The sequence below is a fragment of the Phocoena phocoena genome, chromosome 6 (assembly GCF_963924675.1).
Source record: "Phocoena phocoena chromosome 6, mPhoPho1.1, whole genome shotgun sequence".
NCBI classification, from domain to species: domain Eukaryota; kingdom Metazoa; phylum Chordata; class Mammalia; order Artiodactyla; family Phocoenidae; genus Phocoena; species Phocoena phocoena.
The window spans coordinates 102,414,575-102,438,811 of NC_089224.1; the positions used below are offsets into that span (position 1 = coordinate 102,414,575).

General features: G+C 50.7%; 1 protein-coding gene across 5 annotated transcripts in view; it reads right to left on the reverse strand.

Annotated features, from left to right (window-relative positions):
* Positions 1 to 24,237, reverse strand: part of GGTA1 (glycoprotein alpha-galactosyltransferase 1 (inactive)) — a 64,581-nt gene that overhangs the window by 20,587 nt on the left and 19,757 nt on the right. For 3 of the 5 annotated variants that reach the window (XM_065878573.1, XM_065878569.1, XM_065878574.1), the window contains 2 exons: positions 9,497 to 9,612; positions 522 to 610 (listed from right to left, as the gene is read on the reverse strand). In XM_065878573.1, the coding sequence (XP_065734645.1) occupies positions 522 to 601 (80 nt within the window). In that variant the 5' untranslated portion in view covers positions 602 to 610; positions 9,497 to 9,612. Of the gene's footprint in view, positions 1 to 521; positions 611 to 9,496; positions 9,613 to 24,237 lie in introns of those variants that run through there. The other 2 variants (XM_065878572.1, XM_065878570.1) reach the window with 2 other exon arrangements.

Sequence of the window (24,237 nt, forward strand, 5' to 3'; positions counted from 1 at the left end):
AAGGAAGATAATCAATTACTTAGAAGGTGCATGAAGATCTAATGATTTTGGGCTTCCCTGGTGGTGCAGTGGTTAGGAATCCGCCTGCCAATGCAGGGGACATGGGTTCAAGCCCTGGTCGGGGAAGATCCCACATACTGCATAGCAACTAAGTTCACGTGCCACAACTGCTGAAGCCCGCGCGCCTAGAGCCCACGCTCCTCAACAAGAGAAGCCACTGCAATGAGAAGCCCGCGCACCACAACGAAGAGTAGCCCCTGCTCGCCGCAACTAGAGAAAGCCTGTGCACAGCAACGAAGACCCAACGCAGCCAAAAATAAAATAAATAAATCTTTTAAAAAAGGAAAAAAAAAGATCTAATGATTTTAAAGACAGTCTAGGGCTCAGGGATACAGGAAGGATGGAATCCCTTCTTTATGGTGTCAGTTAATCCTAATTTTAATTCAACCTGCTGACTTGGCTGATACCTGGAGATTAGAGGAGACTTTCATTAACATCGCTTTATCATGTTTCATAATTACCTGTTGATATATTCCCAAAACACAACAATTACAGTTGAGACAACCAGCATTGACAGAATCACTTTTCCTTTGACATTCATTATTTTCTCCTGGGAAAAGAAAAGAAGAGGGGGAAAAATAGATTAAATGTTGAGAATGGGATATGGTTTTTAAGAAATGCTTCTACCCATATCCTTTCTAAAAGGAAAAGTTGATGAATATTTAACGAGAGCTAAGGAGCATGTTCTACCTTAAACTGCATAGGCCCGTGATGGCAAATTAGCCAGTTCAATGAATTGACGGGGCTGCTTGGGTTGGGAAGGACACTAAGGCCACTTTGAGGCTCAGAGGGAAAGTACCCTGATTGATCACAAGGTTCACCATGGACGTGGGAGAGTGGGGGGTTGTTTGTTTATTTATTTACTTACTTATTTTTATTGTAGTATAGTTGCTTTACAATGATGTGCTAGTTTCTGCTGTACAGCAAAGGGAATCAGTTATATGTGTACATATATCTTCTCTTTTTTGGATTTCCTTCCCATTTAGGTCACCACAGAGCACTGAGTAGAGTTCCCTGTGCTATATAGTAGGTTCTCATTAATTATCTATTTTATACATAGTAGTGTATATATGTCAATCCCAATCTCCCACTTCATCCCATCCCCCCTTCCCCCCTTGATAACCATAAGTTTATTCCCTACATCTGTGACTCTATTTCTGCTTTGCAAATAAGTTCATCTGTACCATTTTTCTAGAGTGAGGGTCTAGCTAATGTTTCCCATGGACACCAGCTGCCTCTGACTCAGATCGCCCCACCTCTTGGCATGTGATTTTGGGGAACCATCCATTCCTGAGCTCTGCTGCCCTTGATATACTGCCTGTATGCCCGTCCTCAGAGGGGAAAACTCCCTGGTCCTTTACAATCTAGACTCAACTACTTCCCAGCCAGCTTTTCTTCTCCACGCCCACACAATCGACACACAGTAGGTATATAACTATTTCTTGACTGCCGCATGAAATTGTGATTGAAGGGGGAAGGGGTGATGGGTATGGAATAATGGTTTGGGAAGTACCTCAATTTGGGTAGTCGGGGAAGCCCTCACTGGGGAGGTGATTTTAAAGCTTCCCACGGGATGAAGATAGGATGGAAAAGGATGAAAAGTGCCATGAGAAAGGGTGAGAATATTTCGGAAACAGCATCTATACCAGGCTGACCGAGAAAAAGCTTCTTGTGTTTGGAATAAAACAAAAGCAAAAAACCTGGACAAGAAGAAAATAGCGAAGTTGTCCCACCTGAGCGGCTGGAACGAGGGCGGGGTGGTGGTAGGAGGCAGTCAGAGGGTGGGCAGGGGCAGTCAGAGCCTGGAAAGGCATGGAAAGTGGGTGGGGACCCACCAAAACATCTGAAGCTGAAGAATCACTTCATCCAACTTTGTTCAGAGAGACCCATCTGGGCGCTGGGTATGCAGAACGGATAAAAAGACAAGGGCAGACTATTTTAATGGTCACAAAGAGGAGGTGGCCTGCCTCAAAGGGTGGCTTCATTCAAAATATACTTTGGAGACAGAACTGATAGGATTTGGCTGGTAATTTAATCATCAGGGATGAGGGAAGAAACAAGGTTTCTGCTTAAGCAGGTGGGCTGTAGCATTCCTACAACCCATTCCTCAAATGGGTTGGAGGAGGAACAGGCTTGAAGGATAATGACCATGAATTGCCTTTTGGATGTGTGTATTTCGAGGAGTGTGTGAACACCTGAATGGAGACGAGTAGGCAAGTGGACTTCCGAGCCTGAAGTTCATGGGAGAGATGTGGGCGGGCTGTGCAGTTGGAGGAGCTGTCCACGGACCCAGGACAGTATTTAACGTGAAGGGAATGAATTCGATTACCAAGGAGAGAATGTAGAGAGAAAAAAAGGAAGGAGGGCCCTGGGCTGAAGCTTGAAGATGCCGACACTTAGAGGTAGGATAGAGGAGGGGGCGAGAAGGAGAGGACCAGGAGGTGGAGAAAACACAAGAGTGGACACGTGGGAGCCAATGTCATCGCCTTGGTGAAGCCACTTCCCACCTCCACCCCTGACCACCAGCGAAGCCCCCTTTCTCTCCTCCAGCTCCCTCATCACTTTATTTACGTTGCTGTACACATCACCTTGGGAGGCGGCTCATGTGGTAACGTCCACATTTTGGCTCTGTCTCCCCTAATGATTCGTTTGAGCTTCCTGAGGGCCGAAAGGATGTCTTCTTCTTCTTCTTTTTTTTTTTTTTGGCCACACCACGTGGCATGTGGGATCTTAGTTCCCTGACCAGAGACGGAACCCATGTCCCCTGCACTGGAAGCATGGAATCTTAAACACTGGACTACCAGGCAAGTCCCAGGGAGGATGTCTTCTTATTCAACCCTGAATCCCCAGTGCCCCACAGACAGCAGACGGGGCTGTCAATAAATGTCTGGTGAGCGCATGAGATAAAATGAGAATGGCACTGAGATGTGTCCTTTCAGGGGACAGGTTATTCTCCAATTCTTTTCAAAGAGCGTTCTGAGATGATTCCCAGCTTGGATCTCACATGCTCCATCACCTTTATTATTAAATGCAGTTAAAGAAGAAAAGGTATGGGATCAGCCATGACACTCTATTCCTTTTTTTTTTGCGGTACGCGGGCCTCTCACCACTGTGGCCCCTCCCACTGCGGAGCACAGGCTCCAGACGCGCAAGCTCAGCGGCCATGGCTCACGGGCCCAGCCGCTCTGCGGCATGTGGGATCTTCCAGGACCGAGGCACGAACCCATGTCCCCTGCATCGGCAGGCGGACTCTCAACCACTGTGCCACCAGGGAAGCCCTCTATTCCTTCTTGCTTAGAAGGTGTGTTCTGTTTGGAAATGGAAAAGCCAGGGCTGAACTCAAGGTCATAACTCAACCTCCAGCTTTCAGATACAGCTGTGATCGGTGGTGTTCCAGAGACCGTGAGAAGATGAGCCTTCTGGGCCACAGGGAAACCTCGGTCTCAAGCTTCTTCCCTGTGAATACCTCGTGAGCTGGCACAGACAGCCCGGGGCCCACAGCAAAGTTACAAAATGCAGAGGGCTGCATGCAACTCGGCCCCGCTGCTGGAAGAAGCCACTTGATTTCTATGTCAACAGCATTAGCACTGAGTGCAAGGAAAGGCCTGGGTGTGGAAGCAAACAGATCTGGATTGAGACTGTGGCCATCTCTCTCTGCCACTGTCTTCACCCCCAGAGAAGTGTGGCTGGTGATAGAACACAGGAGCTTGGGAATGAGGCGGGGATTTGAGACACATGAAAATGGGTAACTCCGAACATGTAAGCATCTTTTCAGACCCTCACCCAACTCCAAGCTCTGAGAACCAAAAGCCTGTTTATAATTCAATTGGCATCCAGGCCCCAACTGACATGAGGCTATTTATAAACTTTATCCCACTTAGTGAGACTGTTTAAATGTTTCTTTGCATAAATATTGATGTACTTTGTTACGTGCTTGCTGCTGCATTGGGTACATTACATAATATGGTAAACACTCGGCATCTAAAAAATTCTGAATTCCGACACATCTGGCCCTAGGGATTCAGAGAAGGGATGGTGGACCTGTAATGGATCACGTTTAGGTGGGTTTCCTCGTCTCTAAAATGGGGTTAAAAATGGTGATGACTGTAAGAGTTGGCATCCATAAAATATTTAGCATTTTGCCTGGCACCATATAAATGCTCAAAAAATGCTAGTTCAGGCTTCCCTGGTGGCACAGTGGTTGAGAGTCCGCCTCCCGATGCAGGGGACACGGGTTCGTGCCCCGGTCTGGGAGGATCCCACATGCCGCGGAGCGGCTGGGCCCGTGAGCCATGGCCGCTGAGCCTGCACGTCCGGAGCCTGTTCTCCGCAACGGGAGAGGCCACAACAGTGAGAGGCCCGCGTACCGCAAGAAAAAAAAAAAAAAAAAAAAAAGCTAGTTCTTCTAGTGGTATCCATAAAACAGGCTGTTGGGAGGATCCAATGAAGACAGCACAGTGCCTGGTAGTTAGCAAGAGCTCAAAGCGTATTTGAGAGAAAAGAATAAGGGTTTTGGAATAAGAACATGTTAGACAATAAAGTGCAAACTGATGCAAATTCGGGACTCTAAAGGTTTATCCAGCTGTTCCGTGCTGCAGCCTGATTAAGAGCCCCTTGGCAATGCCAGGCGACTTTGATTTTCTTTGATCAAGCCCAGGCCATCCGAAGCTTTATCAACCCCACCTGCTGAGGATCAAACGCAAATTTTCTCCTGGTGTAAGAAACATTAAATAGAGAAACGCACAAGCTCTCGTGGTAGAGAACACTGACGCTTACATCAGGGAGAGCCTGATATAAAATCAGACACACCCCCTAATCCCCTCTCCAAATGCAGCTGTTTGATTTTTTAATTTCAGAAATTAGCCTCAGAGGCAACTCTTGAAGCCCATTTCTTTCTGGACTCTATAAATGACTTGAATCTGCTTACTTTTTGCTGTGGCCAGGCATCACTCTTGTTGGAAACTTACAGTTGAAAGCTGTGCAAATGAGCCGATCTCACATCCTTTAGCAAAGCACTGGAAATGGGTGTATACACGCTTACTGGAATCTGGAACCCCAGTGTCTGGGGACAGAAGGGTTGGCAGGGTGGCCAGCGGGTCTTTTAAAACATTTTAATTTTTCTCTCTGGATAAAATGAGGCATTTGGCAGCCAATGCAGCCTAAAAGCCCTTCGCTGATGTGTTTGTCTCTCAGAATTTTCAAAACTGTGTCATTCTGAAGATTCGTGGTTGACTCTCTTACCCACCAAGTAGGAAAGTTGGGGTTACTTCCAAATATCCCATTTAAGGGGTTGAGCACAGAATTAGGACCTACAGAGTACTAGCACCCTGCCTTATATGGGAGAGTGTAACTAGCTGAGTCACCTGGACCCCACCCCTCAGAGGATCATGTGAGCCCAGCCAGGCGCAGTTCCACCTGAGCCCTCCCAGCATCTCCCAGGCCCTCTTATGGTGTTTGCGATTTCCCTCCGAATCCATCCCACCACCGGCACGGGCTGCTCCTGGGCCACTCCCAGAACTCAGTCCCTGCAACGGTTTCCACAGGAAACCGTCCCCACTCCTGGAACAGGTGCACACTGTGCTAAAAGCCTGGGTGCATCTCGCAAGGCAGGGCCACACTGTAAGCCCGTCGTTCCTCCGAGTGTCCTCGCCCCCTCCCCCCGCCTCCTCTCCCACTCCTGTTTGCCTGGAGTGTCAGACGTTTCCATGTGGCCCATAAATTAATTCTTCCACACAGAATGATACACACACCCACGACTTCAGAGAATCTCCTAGCTTCACCCCAACTGATCTAAGTCAAGGTATTCCTTCCAGATAGAATTCCTCTCTGAAAGGAATTCTCGTGGCCCTTGTTTTCTCCATCCCATGTCGGGAAAAGGTGAGCATCTCAGCTGCATCACAGCACTCAGAAGCCCTGGAAAAGCCATTATCTTGGGAGAGAATGGGAACAGCAGCGGCAGAGGAAACCAAACCTTCCTGCAGGCTGAAGAATCTTCCTCTCTCCCCGGGATTCTTCCCCCTGCCCCTGGAACCCACAAGTGCTGCAAACGAAACAAAGCAGCTGAGGGGGTGGGGAGAGGGCTCAGGAGCTGACTGGGTATTAGTCACCCTGCACAAAACCCCGCTAAGCCCCTGCAGCCCTGTAGGCACAACCCGGGGCAAGTTCTCTGGCTCTGAGCCTCTATTTACATAGACAAAATGGAGCTTCCAACACCCTCCTCTAGGGTTCTTGAAGGGACAAAAGGAGACATGTTTGCACAGCACATTGTGACCGGCAGTCAGTAAATGCTCCACCGATGGCAGTGGAAACAAGGGTGATGCTTTCTCAGGGGAGAGATTCAGAAATGCGTGGCTCTGAGGGCAGAGCTGTGGTTCCCTCTGAGAGGAGACTTGGCCCTCCAGGGCGGCACCACACAGAAGAGTCAAGGGAGAGCCCTCCACGCCACGCTGTGACTGCTGTGACAGTCAGCTCAGCTCCCCACCGCCCCCAGCTCGGGGTCCCGCCGCGCGTGGCCTTTGCCCCCGTGGCTCACCACGGGCAGGGAAGGAAGCGGCGGCTCAAACGTCACGCCAGCTCCCACACAGAGCGGCTTTGGGAACCAGGGTCACGGGTTCCTCTGGCCTCAGTCTCCCCAGCCTTGAAACAAGTCCTGTGGACTTAACTTTCCATGACAGGCTTTCCTGATTGACCTAGGACCTGGATGAGAAATCAGCCACAGGGCTGGAAGTCTCATTTTATGAGGACAAGTTCACTCAGCCACATGGAGCTCGTCTTGCTGCAATGGCCCACAGATTCCTGGAAGTGATGATCAAGAGAGAGGACGGCCAACCAACTCATGTTGAGCCCACAGGCCAGCTGATCCAGAAGCTTATGAAACCTCTGAGTCAGGATCCCCGGCAAGACTGGGCCTGCTCTCCCACCGGGGTGGAGAGTGGGAAAAGCCCAAAAGCTGCCCCGAGGCGAGGCACTGCTCCTGCCTGGGGGAATCACTCCAGCCTGGGTGCCTGTCCCAGGACTGCAGGTGAGGCCTGAATACTGACCCCACTCCCTGCAGACCTACCTGGGTCCCAGTAACAACCTGCCCCAGCTAGGCCTTGCTGAGCTCCCAGGAGCCCCCCACTTCGATCCACAAGAGACGGAGCTGAACTAGCTGCTACTCTGCTCCCTGCTCAGGGGTCCCAGTGATCCAGACCTCACAGCCACCTGGTACCCACACCCCCCTCCCGCCATCCAGGATCGAAGAGCTGAGTTCTTCAGAGATCTGGCTGGAGCCACCTGAGCAGGGAAGTGCCAAAAGATTCACGGCCGTGGCATCACCAATAACAAGTTGTAAAGCTGAAAGAAACTTCTAAACTCGCAGTTATAAAAAGCAACCACTGACTAACCATGCTAGAGGCAAAACTGATTTGTCTTTGTCTCTATTAAAAATGATACTACAAAATCAGCAAAGAGGCAATCCAGGAGTATGCAGCCAAAATGTGACAGGTGCATCAGACAGCTGAGTGATACTGATCATTTTTCTATTACTTTCACATTTTATTAGGATGTTTTCTGGATTTTGTCCTATGTAGAGTATTTGTCAATTTTTGTTATTTGTTGGGATGTCTCCTCACATTCTAAATAGTTTTCCATAACCATGGGTTTCACATCCACGGATTCAACTAACCACGGATCGAAAATGTTAAAAAACAAAAAATTCCAGAAAGTTCCAAAAAGCAAAACTTGAATTTGCTGCGTACATGCAACAATCTACATAGCATTTACATCATACTCGGTATTGTAAGTGATCTCCAGGTGACTTAAAGTGAACAGGAGAATGTGTGTAGGTTATATGCAAATACTATGCCATTTATGTAAGGGACGTGAGCATCTTCAGAGTTTGGTATCTGTGAGATCCTGGAACCAATCCCCTGTGGATACCGAGGGACGACTGCATTCACTTCCACACTAATATTATACTTGCAACTCTGCATTCTTTTTCTCAAAGCGGACCCTGAAAATTGAATAAGCTTCTGGCCCTGCAACACTTGGATGCCCCCCAAATGAACCAGGCCAGGCCCCAGGCTAAATGCTTTACCAGTAATCTCTCAGGTAAGCCTCACAACGACCGTGTGAAAGCATTCTAGTATCATGCTCATTTTACAGGTATGAAAATGGAGGCTCGGAAAGGTTAAGTGACTTGCCCAGTGCCATACAGCATGAAGTGGTGGAGCCAGGATTCAGGTCCAGAGAGTTGGCCTCTAGTGCCCCCTCTTTTAACTCTTTTGTTCTCAGTAAACATGCAGGCTTATCCATGGACTAACCACCCATGTCTCTTTGCAACATCCTCTCATTTTGCCTTTCATGATTACCACTTAGCAATTGACCCAAAGCCAGCTAATCACAGGCTAGACTCACTGAGGGGCTAGCTTCTCCTTGGACCAGCTGGTGAGCATTGGCTCAACTCTTCTGCCATTTCCAGGTGCCTCTTGTGTGCCTGGTGTGGGAGCCTTCCGCACTCACTCCATCCTGTTCATCCCTCATCCTGGTCAGCGCAGCGGCTTTTAGCTGAGGAAACTGAGCTTTAGCAAAGGCTGAGATCACTGGGCTCACCCACAAGGTGGGTGGTGTGTTTGAAAAGCAGACCCTCTGCCTCCCAGGCCCAGCTCTTGGCAGGGGGTGGGTGCTGAGGGTGAGGAGGGAGAATGCTGCTTTATCCTAAAACCTCTCTAAATTGGTGGGCATTACGGGGAAATGCTCCCTGTTGGGAGAAACATGTTATAATTCGTGGGGAAAAAAAAGTGCATGGAGGGCTGTTTCCAGTTATGTTTCTCATTACAAGGGTCAAAGTAAACACAGACGGAGGAAAACAAGAGACAAGCTTCAAACTAAATATACAACTAGCCGTCGCTCCAGCCGTCACAGATGGACAACCTGTTCTCGGAGGGACGTCTTGTCGTGCCCTTTCTTGAATCCCCTTCAGGAAATCTGAAGCCTGGATCCAGCCAGCTTTTCCTTGCTGCCTGGCCCAGAAATCAGTGTGCAAGAGTTTTTCCAAGAGAAAGAAGGGGAGGTAAATGAAGGGTCGGCGCTGCCCTGAGAGGGCTCTGCATCCACCCGCAACGCAGGTCCTGGGCCCCAAGACTCGCCCTCCTGCCCCTGCAATGGCACTTTTGAGTCCTGCACAGAAAACCCCAGGCTGCAGCCACGCCCTGTGAGGTCCTGCCAGGGGCAGCAAACTAACAGGGACTGGACCAGCATCCCACCAGCACCCACTTCTTGATCCGACGCCGGGGAGAGGAGGACTCTGTCTTCTTCTAGAACTACCGAGGGGACCAGCAAGCAGTTAGGGGGAGAGCGGGGTTCCTCCCCCAGGGGCATGCACGCCGCAGCCGGCTCACAAAACCCCCAGTGACCCCGACAAGGCAGAGGTAAATCATTTCAACATGTCACGTACCTCATCGTCTGCTTCTCTCCCCCCAGAGTAAAAGGCAAAACAACAAAGTTCTATTGAGCTCCGTTCTGCAGAAGGAGGCCGGGCTGGGAGGAAAGGAAGGTGCTCCGTTCCAACTCCTGTCAAAAGAATAAACAGCTGTTTCAGGAAGAGGGGGGCAGACGGATCCCGCAGCAGCAGTCAGGGCTTTGTTCCTTGCTGGCCCTGGGAAGTGGGCCGTTTATCAGGCCTGTTGACTCAGAGCTGCATGCCAAGGGCAGAGACGTTCCTCTCTGGGCCCGGGAACGGCCCGGCCTCCCTCACCAAGCGAAACTACAGGTCCAAACTAGGGCTGGTGTTGGAGGAGGGAAGGCCACCACCCTTGGGAGAGACGTACAGGCCACCTGCGTCACCCGCTCCTGGGCGAAAATGAGAACCGTTCTGAACCCAAACAACCCCAAGTGACAGCTGATGGAGAGTTAAAAAGGAAGGGAAAAAAATGGAGAGGGGTGCTTGAAGGAGAGAGGCCTCAAGACTCCTGTTGAACTGCCACCTAAACGTTCCTCCACATCGAGCCTCTCTTCCACATCCTTTAGGCTTCAGAAGTTGTTTTGTTTGAGCGCTATTTTTATAGAATGTTCTGAGATCGCCCGCATTGCAAGCCCGAGCTATAAGAACTTTAAAAGGTCACTGAGGCCCAACCCCGCTCTTTGGCTGAATAATGCTTAACCCTTCCCACACCCACCTCCAGCTCCCAAAATAGAACTTCCCAGCTGGAAGGGACCTCACAGCGGTGGATTTTCAAATGTTGAAACAGCGAAAGCTTTAAAAAAAAAACACACATGAAGTCATTCTCAGAACCCCTATGTGAAACAGAGGACACAGGGAGCTGTGGTTGATGCAGGGAAATGAAGCTTAAAGCCCCCCTACCCATCTCTCCCAAGTGGCCCTGGACACCTCCTTGGGAGTACAAACTGGAAACCCCAGACAGACCAAGGAGACGGGAGCAAAACCAGATGGAAAGGGGCCAAGGACTGCCCCCCAGCCTCCAAGGGATGCCTAATCCAGCCTCTTCCTCTTGGTCTCCAGAGCTTTCACGGCCCCCTCCTCTGGGGGCATGAGCTCATCGACCACAGTCTTCAGGGTCTGGAAGTACTGCTTAACTACTGACTTAAATCCTTCCTGCCGGCATCTACTACAGCTAACCCAGCCGCACCTTACAACCCAGTTATTCCACCCAGGTCTATACCTCAAAGAAAGTACACATAAGCTCACCCAGAGACACGGACTGGAACATTCACAGTGCACCAAAAACTGGCAACGACCCCAAGGCGCACCGTCAGACAGGTCGGGTGTGATCGAGCGTGGGAGTCCACGTACATCAGCGAGAAGTAACCAGCTACAGCCACTGACATCAGCAGGATGCATCTCACACACACTTCTTTCTCACTGAGCCAAAGAAGGCCTGGGTGACTCCATTCATTGAGCGTTCAGAAATAGGCAAAACCAACCTGTGGTGCTAGAAGTCAGAGAGGGGGGTGGTAGAGACTGGGAAGGGGCCCCTGGGAGTTCCATGTTGTTTCTTGAGCCAGGTAGTGGTTACACAGGTGTGTCTACTTTGTGAAAATTCATCACAAATGTCCCTTCTCTGTGTGTATGTTAAGAGCAAAAGTGAACAGAAACCCTCCTGCTGGAAACTGCATTCTCTGGGGCATTCTGTCTTTCCCTGACTCTGGTTCTCAGGACACAGGGTCACGGATAGACCTTGCTTTTTTCCTTCTCTTGGGGTGGACCTCCCAATACCGAGCACCACGGAGCACCTCACTATGGGCTCAGGGAAGATCTGTTGCATTAAATGATCCAGGCATCTGTACTGTGGTCAACAGGGAAGGGAAAGATGACAGCATTTGGAGGCTAAGGAGCTGCGCTAAGATAAACTGGTCCTTTCTACAAGCAAGCAGTGATCACATGGGTCTTCCGTTTTATAGTTTACAAAGCAGCCTCTCGCCTTTATCTCAGTGAGTCCTCAGGCTCACCCACCCAGGGGTCAGGGAAGGGAGGGAGGCTCTGAGAGCCTCTGCGACTTTGCTCGAGGTCGCCAGCTGGTGGGTCTCATGCCGCCCTTCCTCCTGAGCTGCCCCCGGGGGACACTCTACAGGTTAGTGGAATCAGAAGCTCCAGGTTGGTTAACCACAGCTCGACAGAGCATGCAAACCTGGAAGGCAGAAAATTCAACTTCCAGAGGATCCAACATGAAATTCCTCCTTCCCTGAAGCAGACTCTCAAAACAAGGGAGCACATACTTGTGGTCGGGTTTTTCATTGAGAGGCGGGGAACTGGAGCAAGGGAGCCTCAGGCCATGTTGCTCTGATCAAAGGAGGCCAGAGGCTGGCATCCCGGGCCGGGCTGACTAATCTCATCACTCCATGGTCACCAAGGTCCCTTCCAGCCCTAACAGTCCACGGGCCTGTCAGACGACAGCCAGCATTCAGGGCCTGTCTGTCTGCCACACGCCGACTTAGAGGATCACACAGCCTCAGAGCTGCAGCCAAGGGAGCTACAGCCAAGGTGTGGAGATGCCCTGGCTTCACATCCCAGACCCCTTCCGGCTGGGAATCACGAAGGATCAGACCCCCACCCTGCTCACCTCTGTGGAAGTGTGAGGATTAAGTGTTCTCGGCAAAGAATGCTACAGACACGAAAGTTTCAGGCTGTCACTGTTTGTTGAATCCTGAATGTGTTCAGGGCAGTTATAAAAGACATTCTCTTTGTGTGTGTGTGTGTGTGTGTGTGTGTGTGTGTGTGTGGTACGCGGGCCTCTCACTGTTGTGGCCTCTCCCGTGCGCAGGCTCAGCGGCCACGGCTCACGGGCCCCGTCGCTCCGCGGCATGTGGGATCTTCCCGGACCGGGGCACGAACCCGCGTCCCCTGCATCGGCAGGTGGACTCCCAACCACTGCGCCACCAGGGAAGCCCTATAAGAGACATTCTTGCTGATGCTCGTGAGTGCTGGAGCGATTTGGTTGGTCTCCCCTTCCCTGTGTTGGGGATAATCTTAATCCCCACCTCTCAGGGTGGGCCAGGAGCTTCGAGCATATGGTGGTCCTGAATTTGGACTCTGGGCCCAGGCTGCCTGGATTTGAGTCCTGGCTCTGCCCCGTATGCTGTGCAATCCTGGGCAACTTACTTAACTTCTCTGTGTCTCTGTTTCTACAGCTATAAAATGGGGATAATAGTACTTGTATGGTAGCTGGCACATGGTAGGGGTATAGAGATACATATTACCCATTATTGCAAGAATTAAGGAGATACTCCTTGAAAAGTGCTTGAGGTTCTCAATCACTGATAATCTCTAATGTTCAATTAATCCAAGGTTGCCGTTCCCTTGATTTTACATTGGTGTATGAAATAAAAATTTTGATCATGTTTTCCTCCAGGTTGGGGAAACGTGGGGAAGGAGAGGTTCCGGCCAATGTTTCCATTACCATTAAGTACTGCCACACACCTGTGAGCATCAGAGCTGAAATGATCTTGGTGAAAGCCCATGTAGTAAATAACTGCACCCAGGAGAGTTTGCACCTCTAAGTCTATTTCCTTGAGAAGAGCTGGAAACATGAAATCATGATGACTCTTTCCAAGCAACACACAGCAAACCTTCTTGAGATGTGCCTCCATGCCACCTAACTCCAGGACAGACTCCACCAAACCCATGCTGGAGCGCTCCCCCTGCTTCCATAAGCTTCCATCCTGAGCCTCAGCCACACCCCTTGTACCAGGAAGTCCCTCCCTGGGGCTAACCTTAGTTCTTCATGCTGTAGGTCAGACTCTTTCTAGAGAAGGAAGATGCTGGCTTTGTTGACAGCTTGGAAGGTACGAGGAGCTCCCACCGAGGGGCAAGGACTGGGTTCTGAGGACAGCCTGGGCTTGAGCCCCCAATACAGGTGGCTGGATTTCCCCAACCGAGGAGTCTCCCCTCCCCCTCTACCCTCCCTTGGTTCCTCTCACCGCTTCCTCAGGCTGGTGGCCCCAGATGGAGGTGAAAAAGAGGCACCTGGTTGTTCTTATCACAATCGGGTGGTGGGTGCCAGGGGGTGCCCTCGACTCTCCTAGAAATTCTCACCCTTCCCTGAATGGAGAGAGGCTTGAAGCCAGTAGGCCAGTGCCCTGCCCCAGAGCAGAACTACTTCCTGAACAGGTGAGAAGCTCAGTGTCCCTCAAGGTCACAATCGTGCCCTGTTTAGAGCCCACTGCTGTCTACAACGACCCGTATACTTTTACACAACCCTAGGAGGGTAACTAGGGTGAAGAGTACAGTCCCAAGTTATAAGGAAGGGAACTGAGGATAAAGTAAGAACCTTACAGAAGTATATGGTCTGAGTCATTAACCCTGGAATGGAAGACAAGTTTAGGGTTTTTCCATGATCCTATCCCACCTTAACCTCTTATACCCCCGATGGTGGTGAAGCCAGACCAAACTGGGGATGCTAACGGATGTAGAAGAAGGCAGAGGCTGTGAACCAGATGCCACTGGAACCCAAGAGCTATTGGGGGGCGGGGGGTGCTTGTCTTCCGTCTTGGTCACTTCCGGGTTTTCCCAGTACCTGGAACAGTACCTGGCACCTGTTAGATGCTCAGTAGATATATGTTGAATGAATGCTGAGTGAAAGCCAGGAGCCAGGTGGGCAGCAGAATTGTGTGACTCTGACCAGGTATAATGCAATAGGGAGTGATGGGGTCTGTGGTAAACTGGGGAACTTCTGCCCAAATCAGAGCGAAATCAGATTTTCAAAAGAGAGAAAAAAAAAGTGGGAATTCCCGGTGGTCCAGTGGTTAGAACTCTGCGCTTCCACTACAGGGGGCCCATGTTCGATCCCTGGTCGGGGAACTAAGATCCCGCAAGCTGCCCGGTGCGGCCAAAAAAAAAAGAATAATAATAATAAGAGAAAAATAACTGCACCTAAACAGCACTTCTCTGATTATGGAATGTGATATATTGGCCACAGATGACTCCTTTTTTAAGGGAAATCATTTTGTACCAGAAACTAAAGTACTATTTGAACCCCTGCTCCATTATCACCAGCCTGTGTGATGCAGCCATGTCCAGTTTCCTTCTCTGTGCCTCTGTTTTCTCATCTGTGGAGTGCACGGTCCCTCCCAATTCCACTCTGCCCTGCCTGAGCCTGAATCTGGGGGTACACCTGTGAATCGGGCTCTTATAGAAATCTGACCGGGGGAATCTCAGAAGCCTTCATGGAGGAGGTGATGTGACTGGACCTTTTCAGGTGGGCTTCTCCTGCCTCCCAGCGACCTGGCATGTCTGTCTGCACAGGCCTTCACCCCTCTCTTCCTTCTCACTAAAGACAGGCTGGCAAGCAGCACCCCCCTTCAGGATTTATAAATCCTCTTCTGCTCAGGCCCGGTCCCCCCCAGGAGGTCCTGTGGGGTCATCTTATGAACGAACCAGCTTTGGCTTTTGGAGGCAGGGGCCAGGATGCCACAGAACCTCCAGGCCACTCAGGAGCCCTTCTGAACCCTCCCAAAGGAGGCCCCAAACACACCGGTGAAAGAAAAGAGGAAATGGGGCACAATTCTGGCCGCAAAACAGAGAAACTCAGCCAAGCAGAGAGAGGGGAAACCAGCTTTTTGAGAAAGGGGACTCCGAGTCTGGCAGAGCCACAGAGAACTTTCTCCCAACCTGGCTCACTGCAAGGCCGGGGTGAGGACTCACACAACCGTGAAGATAAGGATAGGCAGGCCTGCCCCACTCAGCTCAGCCCAGCCCAGGCCCAGAAGCATTTCTTTCCAAAGAGCCTGTGGAAGAGGATGGATTGCAGTGAAGAAAATGTTTTAAAAATTGAAGTCAAGACCAATAATACAACCAGATAAAAGAAAGCCCGAGAAAGTGCTTTCTAAATCCAATGACCTGCTTCCACAGGCCATGTGGCTCCAGGCACATCCTTTTCCCCATCTGGGCCTTACACCCCATGTGGGCGCTAACCAAAGCTGAAGCAGCACTTTCCCAGGATCCCTATGGCTCTTTGGAGGGGACCCACGTGGGCTCGGTGGCTGTGAAGAGCCTGTTCTCACTTGCTCTGCAAACCTGGCTGAATCTGCAGCCTTCAGAGCTCAACGTCACCTCCTCTGAGATCTGCTTCCCGGCTGGAGCTGATTCTCTCCCCCAAATTCCCACTGCCCTTGCACAGCCTACTTGGAGCACAGGTTGCTGTGCAAGTGTCCACCTCGCCCTCCACGTGCAAACTCTCAAGGGCAGCAGGGAGCTCTGCTTTAACTCAAGGTCCCTGGTGGTCCTCATACAGGGGCCAGTACAGAGGCGGTCCTGAGGATCGGTGGATGGATGGACAGATGGATGGTATATTGGCTTGCTAGGGCTTCCGTAAGAAAGTACCACAAACTGGGTGGCTTAACACAACAGAAGTTTATTCTCTCACAATTCTGGAGGCCAGAAGTCCAAAGTCAAGGTGTTGGCAGAGCTGGTTCCCTCTGAAGGTCATGAGAGAGAACCCAACATGCCTCTCTCCTAGCTTCTGGTGGTTGCCAGCAACCCTTGGCGTGTTCCTCGTGACAGCATAACCCCACGCTCTACAGCACCACACAGTGTTCTCCGTGTGTGTGTCCGTGTCGAAGTTTCCCTCTTCTTAGAAGGACACCAGTCACTGGATTGGAGCCCACCCAAATCCAGTGTGACCTCATCTTAGCTTGAGTCATCTGCAAAGAATCTATTTCCAAAAGAAACTCATATTCATAGGCACTGGGAGTTAGGACTTGAACACATCTTTTTTGTAGACACAATTCTACCCACTAGAGACAGTTATCCAAATAGCTATTGGTTGGGAGCCTGTAAACACTCGCAGAACCACCTGCATACAATTACAGAGCTGAAAGCAAAAGGTTGGAGGCAGGTGGGGACGTGGAGGTGGTCTTGAGAGAGAGGAAAGTGGATGGAATCCTTAGAGCATCTCTATTTGATCAGGATTATAGGAAGAAGAGAAATGCCTCCCTGAGACAGGCTGTGTGGGATGCCCAGTAGAGATGCTGCAGGTCAGCCAATATTCAGCTCTGGGCAACATAGAGATGTGAGTGGATAAGATCACCCTAGGAGGGGAAAGATGTGAAAGAAGAGGGGGCCCCCGGGGGCAGCTGGCATCAAAACCCCATGGAAGCTTGGAGCCGGGTACCAGATTGCAGTGCGTCGAGGAAAGAACCTCAGGCGAGGAAGTGACGTCAGTGAGTGCAAGGACCTCTTGCCAGCAACTTGCCTTGGGAAGGGTTGGAGAGAGGGTCGAGTTAGAGAAGCCATGGAGAAAAAGGGAAATACTCCTGAGTACACTGCTGACGATGGGAAACCCCTGATGAGACAGAGCCATGGAGAGGAGAGGAGGGTCTGAAGGATCAGAGGAGGGAAAGGACAGGTGCTGAAGAGCATCCCTTCAGGGAGGATGGAGGTGGGGATGCCACCAAGACAGGCAGAAGGTGCTTCCCCTTGTGCAAAAAGTGAGGAGACAGGGGACTTCCCTGGTGGCGCAGTGGTGGAGAGTCCGCCTGCCGATGCAGGGGACACGGGTTCGTGCCCCGGTCCGGGAAGATCCCACATGCCGCGGAGCGGCTGGGCCCGTGAGCCATGGCTGCTGAGCCTGCGCGTCCGGAGCCTGTGCTCCACAACGGGAGAGGCCACAACAGTGAGAGGCCCGCGTACCGCAAAAAAAAAAAAAAAAAGAATGCTGGGATTAGCCGCCTCTGAATTCTCAGACACTCCTCCTCCGGCTGCCTCTGGCCTCACTTGCCCCCGGAAGAGGGAAGGCTGTGGAGGGAGGGTCGTGTTCCGGGGGCAAGGGTGCTGCTGCCTGAGAGTCCCAAGGAGTGGGATTGCCAGGCAAACGAGGGGTGGCGACAGACAGAGGTCCTGTCCCCCGCTGGGCCTCCAACTCTGAGCTACTCCCTGCGTGTGCCTCGCTGTTCCCCACCCCCCTCCCCAATCAGATGAAAAGGTGGGGCTGGTGTCTCGGACTCTGCATCGCATGCCAGCTCTGGGGGCTCACGGCACCCCTCATGCCCAGCCACACGCTCTCAGCGAATAACCCCCCCAGAGGAGCAGTTGGTGCGTTCAGAGCATGTGATGAGGCTCCAGAAACCAGAGTCAGAGGGGAGATCACAGCCTTTGGGTGGAGGGAGGGCACTCTGGGGAGGGAGCCGGTGGCCCGAGCCAACAGCCATGCTGAATCCAAAGCTCTACCTGGTTCCCATCAGAACAGCTGAGCAGTCACGGTCTAAAGAAGACTCCTTCCCCCTCAGCCAAGATGGGAGGCCCTGGAACCAGCAAGGGGCCGTTTCATGTGGGAAGAAGTGAAAGTTTTCAGGGACCTCTGCCTGTTTCCTGTTCTCCCTCCTAGAAGGAGATCCCCCCCCTCTCAAGGGGCCAGCTCCCAGTCGCAGCCTGTTGACTCCGTTTGCTCCCCTGGCTGGCCGACAGCACAGTTTCCAGGGGACATGAACAGTGACATAAACAAGTCACTCTCATCCAGAGTTCAAGTCCCTCAGGCCTTTACGCCAGTGGCAATGTCAGCTCTCCTCTCCCGGTGTCCTGCTAGCCCAGCCTCCCTCCTAAAGGTGGCCACACCATTTACAGCATCCATGCCGGACAGCCTCTGCCTGAAGCCTTCCAGTGAGGGGGAACTCACCACCCACCCGAGTAGTCTGGTTCATCTCTGGACTTTTCTGATTGTAAGACACATCTTTTCAGTGTGGAACTGAGCTCTGCATCCCAGAATGTTATTATTAATAATAAGGACTGCCTTTCATTTACATACACCATCTCATTTAATCCTTTCTACAATCACTAATGAGCCCTCCATTCACCAGACAGGGAATCTGAGGCTCAGAGGTTGAGTAACACAGACCAGCAGATAGCAGAACCAACAGCTCCTCAGAGATAGGGCCCCTGACTCTTTCCTCTCCAAGCAAAACATCACCTTCCCTGGCACACTTCAGGAAAGCCGTGCCCACACGCATTTATTCCCTCAGTAAACACTTGGAGGACATTTACTCAGTCCTGGGACTGCTGGGACTGGGGTGCGCACAGAATGAATCACATCCACTGCCTGCACTTGTCAAGCCCAAGTCTGGTGAGAGAGACACGTGTGCCCACAAATGCCAAGTGCTCTCTGTGGACCTCAGCTACTGCCATTTTGTGTTAACCAGGCTGGTGCTGGCACAGAGCCAGGGCTGCATAGGTGTCCCCTGGTGGAAGTCACTGCTCCTCTCTACCCCTCGTCTTGTTCTTCTGTTCTGTTTTACCATCCTCCTGTTTTTGACATCTGGGCTTTGCCTTTTCACAGCAACCCTTCCTGGTGTGGGTAGTTTCTCAGAGCCTGTAAAATCAAGGTGCTTTCCGTAGGACACTTCTGATTTATGCTTGTCGTGGATCAGTTTTCAGGTCAATGTTTTAGTGCCCCCTTTCACTCTCAGAGGTGTGTAGGTCTGGGGGATAAATCATAGGGTCACTCTATGTAAAAACTGTTCAATAAAATAAAGAGGGCTCAACGAAGTCCCCTCAGACCCTCTAGGATGCAGAGCTTGTGTTTACTACCAACCGGTGCCTCAGGGTACCGGCTTCATCAGCCAGACTCTTTTCTGAGGCCCCTTGTGGTACAAGAGGTGGTACAAGCCCAGTCCCTCCAGACGCATCTCCGCCCCCACCCCCACCTTGTCCCCCTTAGCGCCTGCGGCTGAGATCATCTCAGCTCACCCTGCTTCCCCTGTGTAGGCTAGGAGGTATTAAGAGTCTAAGAATTTACTGAAAAATCCTGAGGTTGTTTCTGTCTCGGGCTTCTTTTTTTTCCCCACCACTAGATTTTTTTCTTGTAATAAGTTGAGCGTGAAAGGCCTTCCAAGAAATAATCTCTAATGATGACGTTCTAGGAACCTAAAGAGGGAAGCTAAAAAAACAACAACAACAGCTACAAAACCAAAAAACAACCTCTTAATGGCGATAACTTTTTCTCTGCCCGTTCTTGGGATGAGCCAGTCCTGAGTTCAAATTCCAGCCCCGCTCCCTACTTTCTTGCTGTGTGGCCCTGGAAATGTCACTTCACATTCTGAGCCTTGGTTTACTCATCTGTAAAACAGGGATAATAATTCCTTACTCCTTGAGTTGTTGAAAGGATGAACGATAACATCTGTAAAGTCCCTGGTACCTCACAGGCACTTAGGAAAAGGCAACTTGTATTATTATCACTGGTTCCTAAGAGACAAGCACTGTCCCTACCTCATCATAGCAGCAGGAGGCCGTACAGCATAGAGGTTAGAGCCTGCACTTGAGTGAGCCCGGCCTGGGCATTGACTAAGTGTGTGGCCTTGGGTGAGTCACTTGACCTCCTGGGACTTGATTTCTCTCCTCTGTAACATGAGAATAGCAATGTCTCTCTTAGACCATCTTAAATGAGGTAGTGCACATCAATAGATGGTAGCTACTCAATTCCTAGTGATGATTATTCCAGAACTCTGCACCTCACAGGCTCCAGCACCACCTGCTCTGTGTCAAACGACGACTTGTCCTCACGTCCTAAAAACAACCAGCTCTTCCTTTGCACGGGGCGTTCAGGAGGCCTCCTGCTTGCTGGAGCCTCTGACACAGCCCGTGAGGCAGGATGGGTCCCTGCATACAGAGGGAGTCTGGTGACTTGCCCAAGGTGGGAAGCTGGGTTTCGGTAGAGACCAGAATTTCTTCAACCTCCTCCCGTCCCAAAGGAAGTCTGCAAATCACTGATTCAGAGTTGAAGGGAATGATGTGTTCGTTTGTTCATTCATTCATTAAGCAAATATCTATTTAATGTCAACATTGGCACCTACCAAGTGCTAGGCACTGTCCAGGCTGCCAGGTCGACAAGGATTAGCCAATACGGCCTCCCTCTCACGGAGCTCAGTGTAGTGGGAAGTGGAGCCCAGAATCCAACTCTCATGCCACCACATACATCCTGCAACCGAGGTGAGTGTCCTGGGACAGCAATGAGTCACCCCCTTACTCCAGGCTCCACGGACTTCTGGCGGACTCAGAGAGCAATCTCACCTGCCTCTTCGCCCATGTGGCTACAGGAACACCCCCGCCACCCAGGGTCACTCTCCTTTCAGGCCTGGCCTCCGTCTTCTGAGCAGCCTCATTTTAAAGATGAGAAAACCGAGGCACCAAGGCAGGGAAATAACTTATCCAGGGCCACTCAGCAATGAAGTGAGGAGGCTGGGGCTAGTACCCAGGTGTCTGGCATCTCTCCAGGACGAGGACGAGAAGCCTCTTAACTACAGCATAAGAAAGCAAGAACTCAGGGAAGGGGCTGAGGGCTGCAGTCGGAAGTCTTCTCCCAGAGTTTCCTTATTCATGCCCAAGAAAACCCCAAAAGCCTCTGCCAGGGAGGGCCGTGTCTCTGTCCTTCCCTCCCCCTTCTACCCTCACTGCCCTTGAATGATTTTGGATGCCACGATGGGACACAGAAATGCAACTGGGAAAAGGTGAGCATCGTGTGTGGGCTGGAGACAAGTGAGGCATCCGATTCAGAAAGAACATCCCTCTCATAAACATCAAATAGCTCAGAAATGGAGGGAGAACGCCTAAATATGTGCCACGCTTACAAAACGTCACATGGGTCTGTGACGAAGAATGTGGCTTGCGAACCCCAGTTCAACACCATTGCCTCTGCCTTCCCTGTGCGTTTAGCACCTGGAGCTCCCAGCAGGTATCACCCGCCCTCGTCAGGGCTGCTGCCTTCTTCACCGAGCTTCTGCTTTTCATTCCCCCGAGAGGCTGGCAGCTGCATGCGCCTTTCTGTTCTGCTTAGTGCTTGGGGCTGAGAAGTGCCTTTAGGGTTTTTTCTCTCTGGGTGTGGTTTCCTAGCACTCACAAAGGAGGGCCTACAGCCCACTCTGTCTGTGCTACGTGCCTGGTTATCTCAGCTTGCAGAGTTGACCTAGCACACAAAAAAGGAGTGGCCCACCTGGGGTATTCGTTAATGCTGTTCTACTAAACAGTCCCCGCTCTCCACCTTCATGGTAGGCTTTCATTTCCTGGTCCCCTTGTGGTTGAGTAGGGCCATGTGACTAGTCCGATCAATAAGATGTGAGATGGCCCAAGCATTTAATTGCCAGGGGAAGACCCTCTAGGGCTCTCTTTCTCAGTGCCATGAAGTACATTCAAGGAGGTAACTGCTCCATCAGCCTGATTCCTTGAATGAGGAACACAGCCCCAAGCTGACCCAAGATGCCCATATTAACTAGAGTAAGAAATAATAAACCTTTAGGGAATTCCCTGGCGGTCCTGTGGTGAGAACTCTGTGCTCTCACTGCTGAGGGCCCAGGTTCAATCTCTGGTTGGGGAACTAAGATCCCACAAGCTGGGAGGCACAGCCAAAAAAAAAAGACAAACCACCTTTATGGGTTTGGCCCCTAAGATTCAAGGGTTGTTTGTTACTGCAGCATACCATACTCCATCCTGACTAATACACTGCCCACCTCACACAGAATACGATATTCTCTAGATATTAATCTGCCCTCTTCCCTATAAAAATCTTTACCCTCCTCTTCAATGAGAGCCTTGCATAAACAAAGGAAAATGAAGTGGAGGCAAGAGCATCTCTCCAGTGTCCTGTAGAAATTTTTTCCTCCTTAGGTTTCAAAGATGGCTGAAGATTCAGCTACGTTTGAAAGGAATGAGAAGGAAGTTCAGCGTGTTATCTTCTGCAGCTTCCCTTTCCTATGAGATAGGAAGCTAGGTCACTCATGAGAACGTCTTGCAGGCTTGCAACGTGACAGCCACCCAGGTTAGGAGCAGATGCCTTGGGCACTGGGAGAGGACACTGACCAGGAATGAGGACACAGGGTGCCAAGCAGCTCTGCAACCCTGCTGGGGCTGTAACCGAGCCAGCCACACCAGCCCAAGGACAGTGGTAGGGATGGCAACTGGCTGGATTCCTCCCCAGTTAGGGACTGCCTGGCCGGGGTAGGCGGCAGTGAGGGTGGCTAGAAAGACAAGGAGGGGATGTGGTTCGAGGCAATGAAGGATGTGTGCTTTAACTGGCTGATCACGGGAGGGAAGGAGGAGGCGCTCACAGCATCCCTGTAGATTCTACTGGTATTCCCATTTTACAGGGAGGGTGACCAAGGCTCAGAAAGATGGTATCTCTTGCTCAAGCTGAGGATCAGAGCCAGAACTCATCCAAGTCTGGCTGACACAAAAGTTTAGTCACCACCCAGTGCTCTTTCAGCCGGAAGCCATTTCACTCCCTCTGAGCTCCCCTTGGCCCCTTATCAGGCTTCTTTTCTGCACCTTTACTTCTACCTTTAATTACTTACATATAATTACATATATCCCAGTCCAGACTGTGAGTTCCTGAAGAGCAGGAATCGGTACCTTATATAATAATAATAATAACAACAGCAGCAAAGCAGGAGCAGCAGCACATGCTACTACTTCTCGAATGCTGAGCTGGGTTCTAGGCACTTTACACTCATTATTCAATTCTCACTGAGCTCTCTGAGAGGTAGGTACCGGAATCATCCCCATTTTACAGATGAGGAAGCGTCTCAGTTCGGTTGAGCTGAAATTCAATCCCTAATATTAATATTGGGTTGGCCAAAAAGTTCGTATGGGTTTTCCGTAAGACGGTATGGAAAAACTTTTTGGCCAACCCAATATTTTAGTAACTATAGTTCAATTTGAGCCATTCTCTCTATAATCCTATTCATTTTATTTTTCACATTTAAAACATTCCCAGAAGGAGTCTATAGGCTCCCCCAGATGCCAAAGGAGTCCATAAAGGAGCACAATAAAGGTTAAGGACCCCTGCAGGGGCAGATGCCAGGATTCCAGAGACTGGGTTCTGTCCCGCATTGTCCCATAGAACCCAGAGTTCCTGGCTGGGATGGGGTAAGGAACCCTATACCATCTTCACGCAACAGTGGGGAGTGAATAAATGTTGCTTTATCCCATCCCCACAGCAGAAATACATAAATAACATAACTACTTTGATTTCAGCAGTGTGAACCCACATACAACATTCATCATAATAAACAAGGCACCTGTTGCCCCAATAAAAAAAAACAACTATTTTTAGCATCCCGCGTGCTAATTAGAAAAGCATCAGTTGTTGATCACAAATTAGGACAACAGGGGGGCTTTGTAGCAGCCACCTCTGGACAGAATGCTGGCTGGCCCTACCCCCAGACAGTCCCTATTAGATTTGCTTTCATAGCTTTTGAGCGCTGGCTTGGTCCAAGCAGCACTCACATAATATCCCATACAGTATATGTTGAAGTTTTATACTTTATAAAACTTTTTGAAAGTAGAGTTTACTTAATTCCAGGCATCCAAACATGTACCCTTGACTCAGAAGCAAGGCAGAGCTCTCTGGATTTCCGAAAACCAGGGCTATTATAGGAGTCAGGGATAAGGTACTGGGGCCAGTGCTCTCTGCCCAGAGCAGACGGCTAGTTGCCCTCCTGGCCAGCTGGCCAGGGCTGAGTGCTGGGCCTCAGGACACCCGGGTGGCAGTCTGGCACTGCCCCCATGGGCTGTATGACCTTCCATAAATTGCGGGCTGTATCTGGGCCTCGGTTTTCTTATCCTCCAAATGTGGGGCTGTACTAGATCCAAGTCCAGCCAATAAACAATAACAAAGCACCCACTCTATACCTGGTACTGTGGGGAATGCAGAGATTATACAAACTCCCTAAGGAGCTGACAGTCTAGTCAGGGAGTCAGGC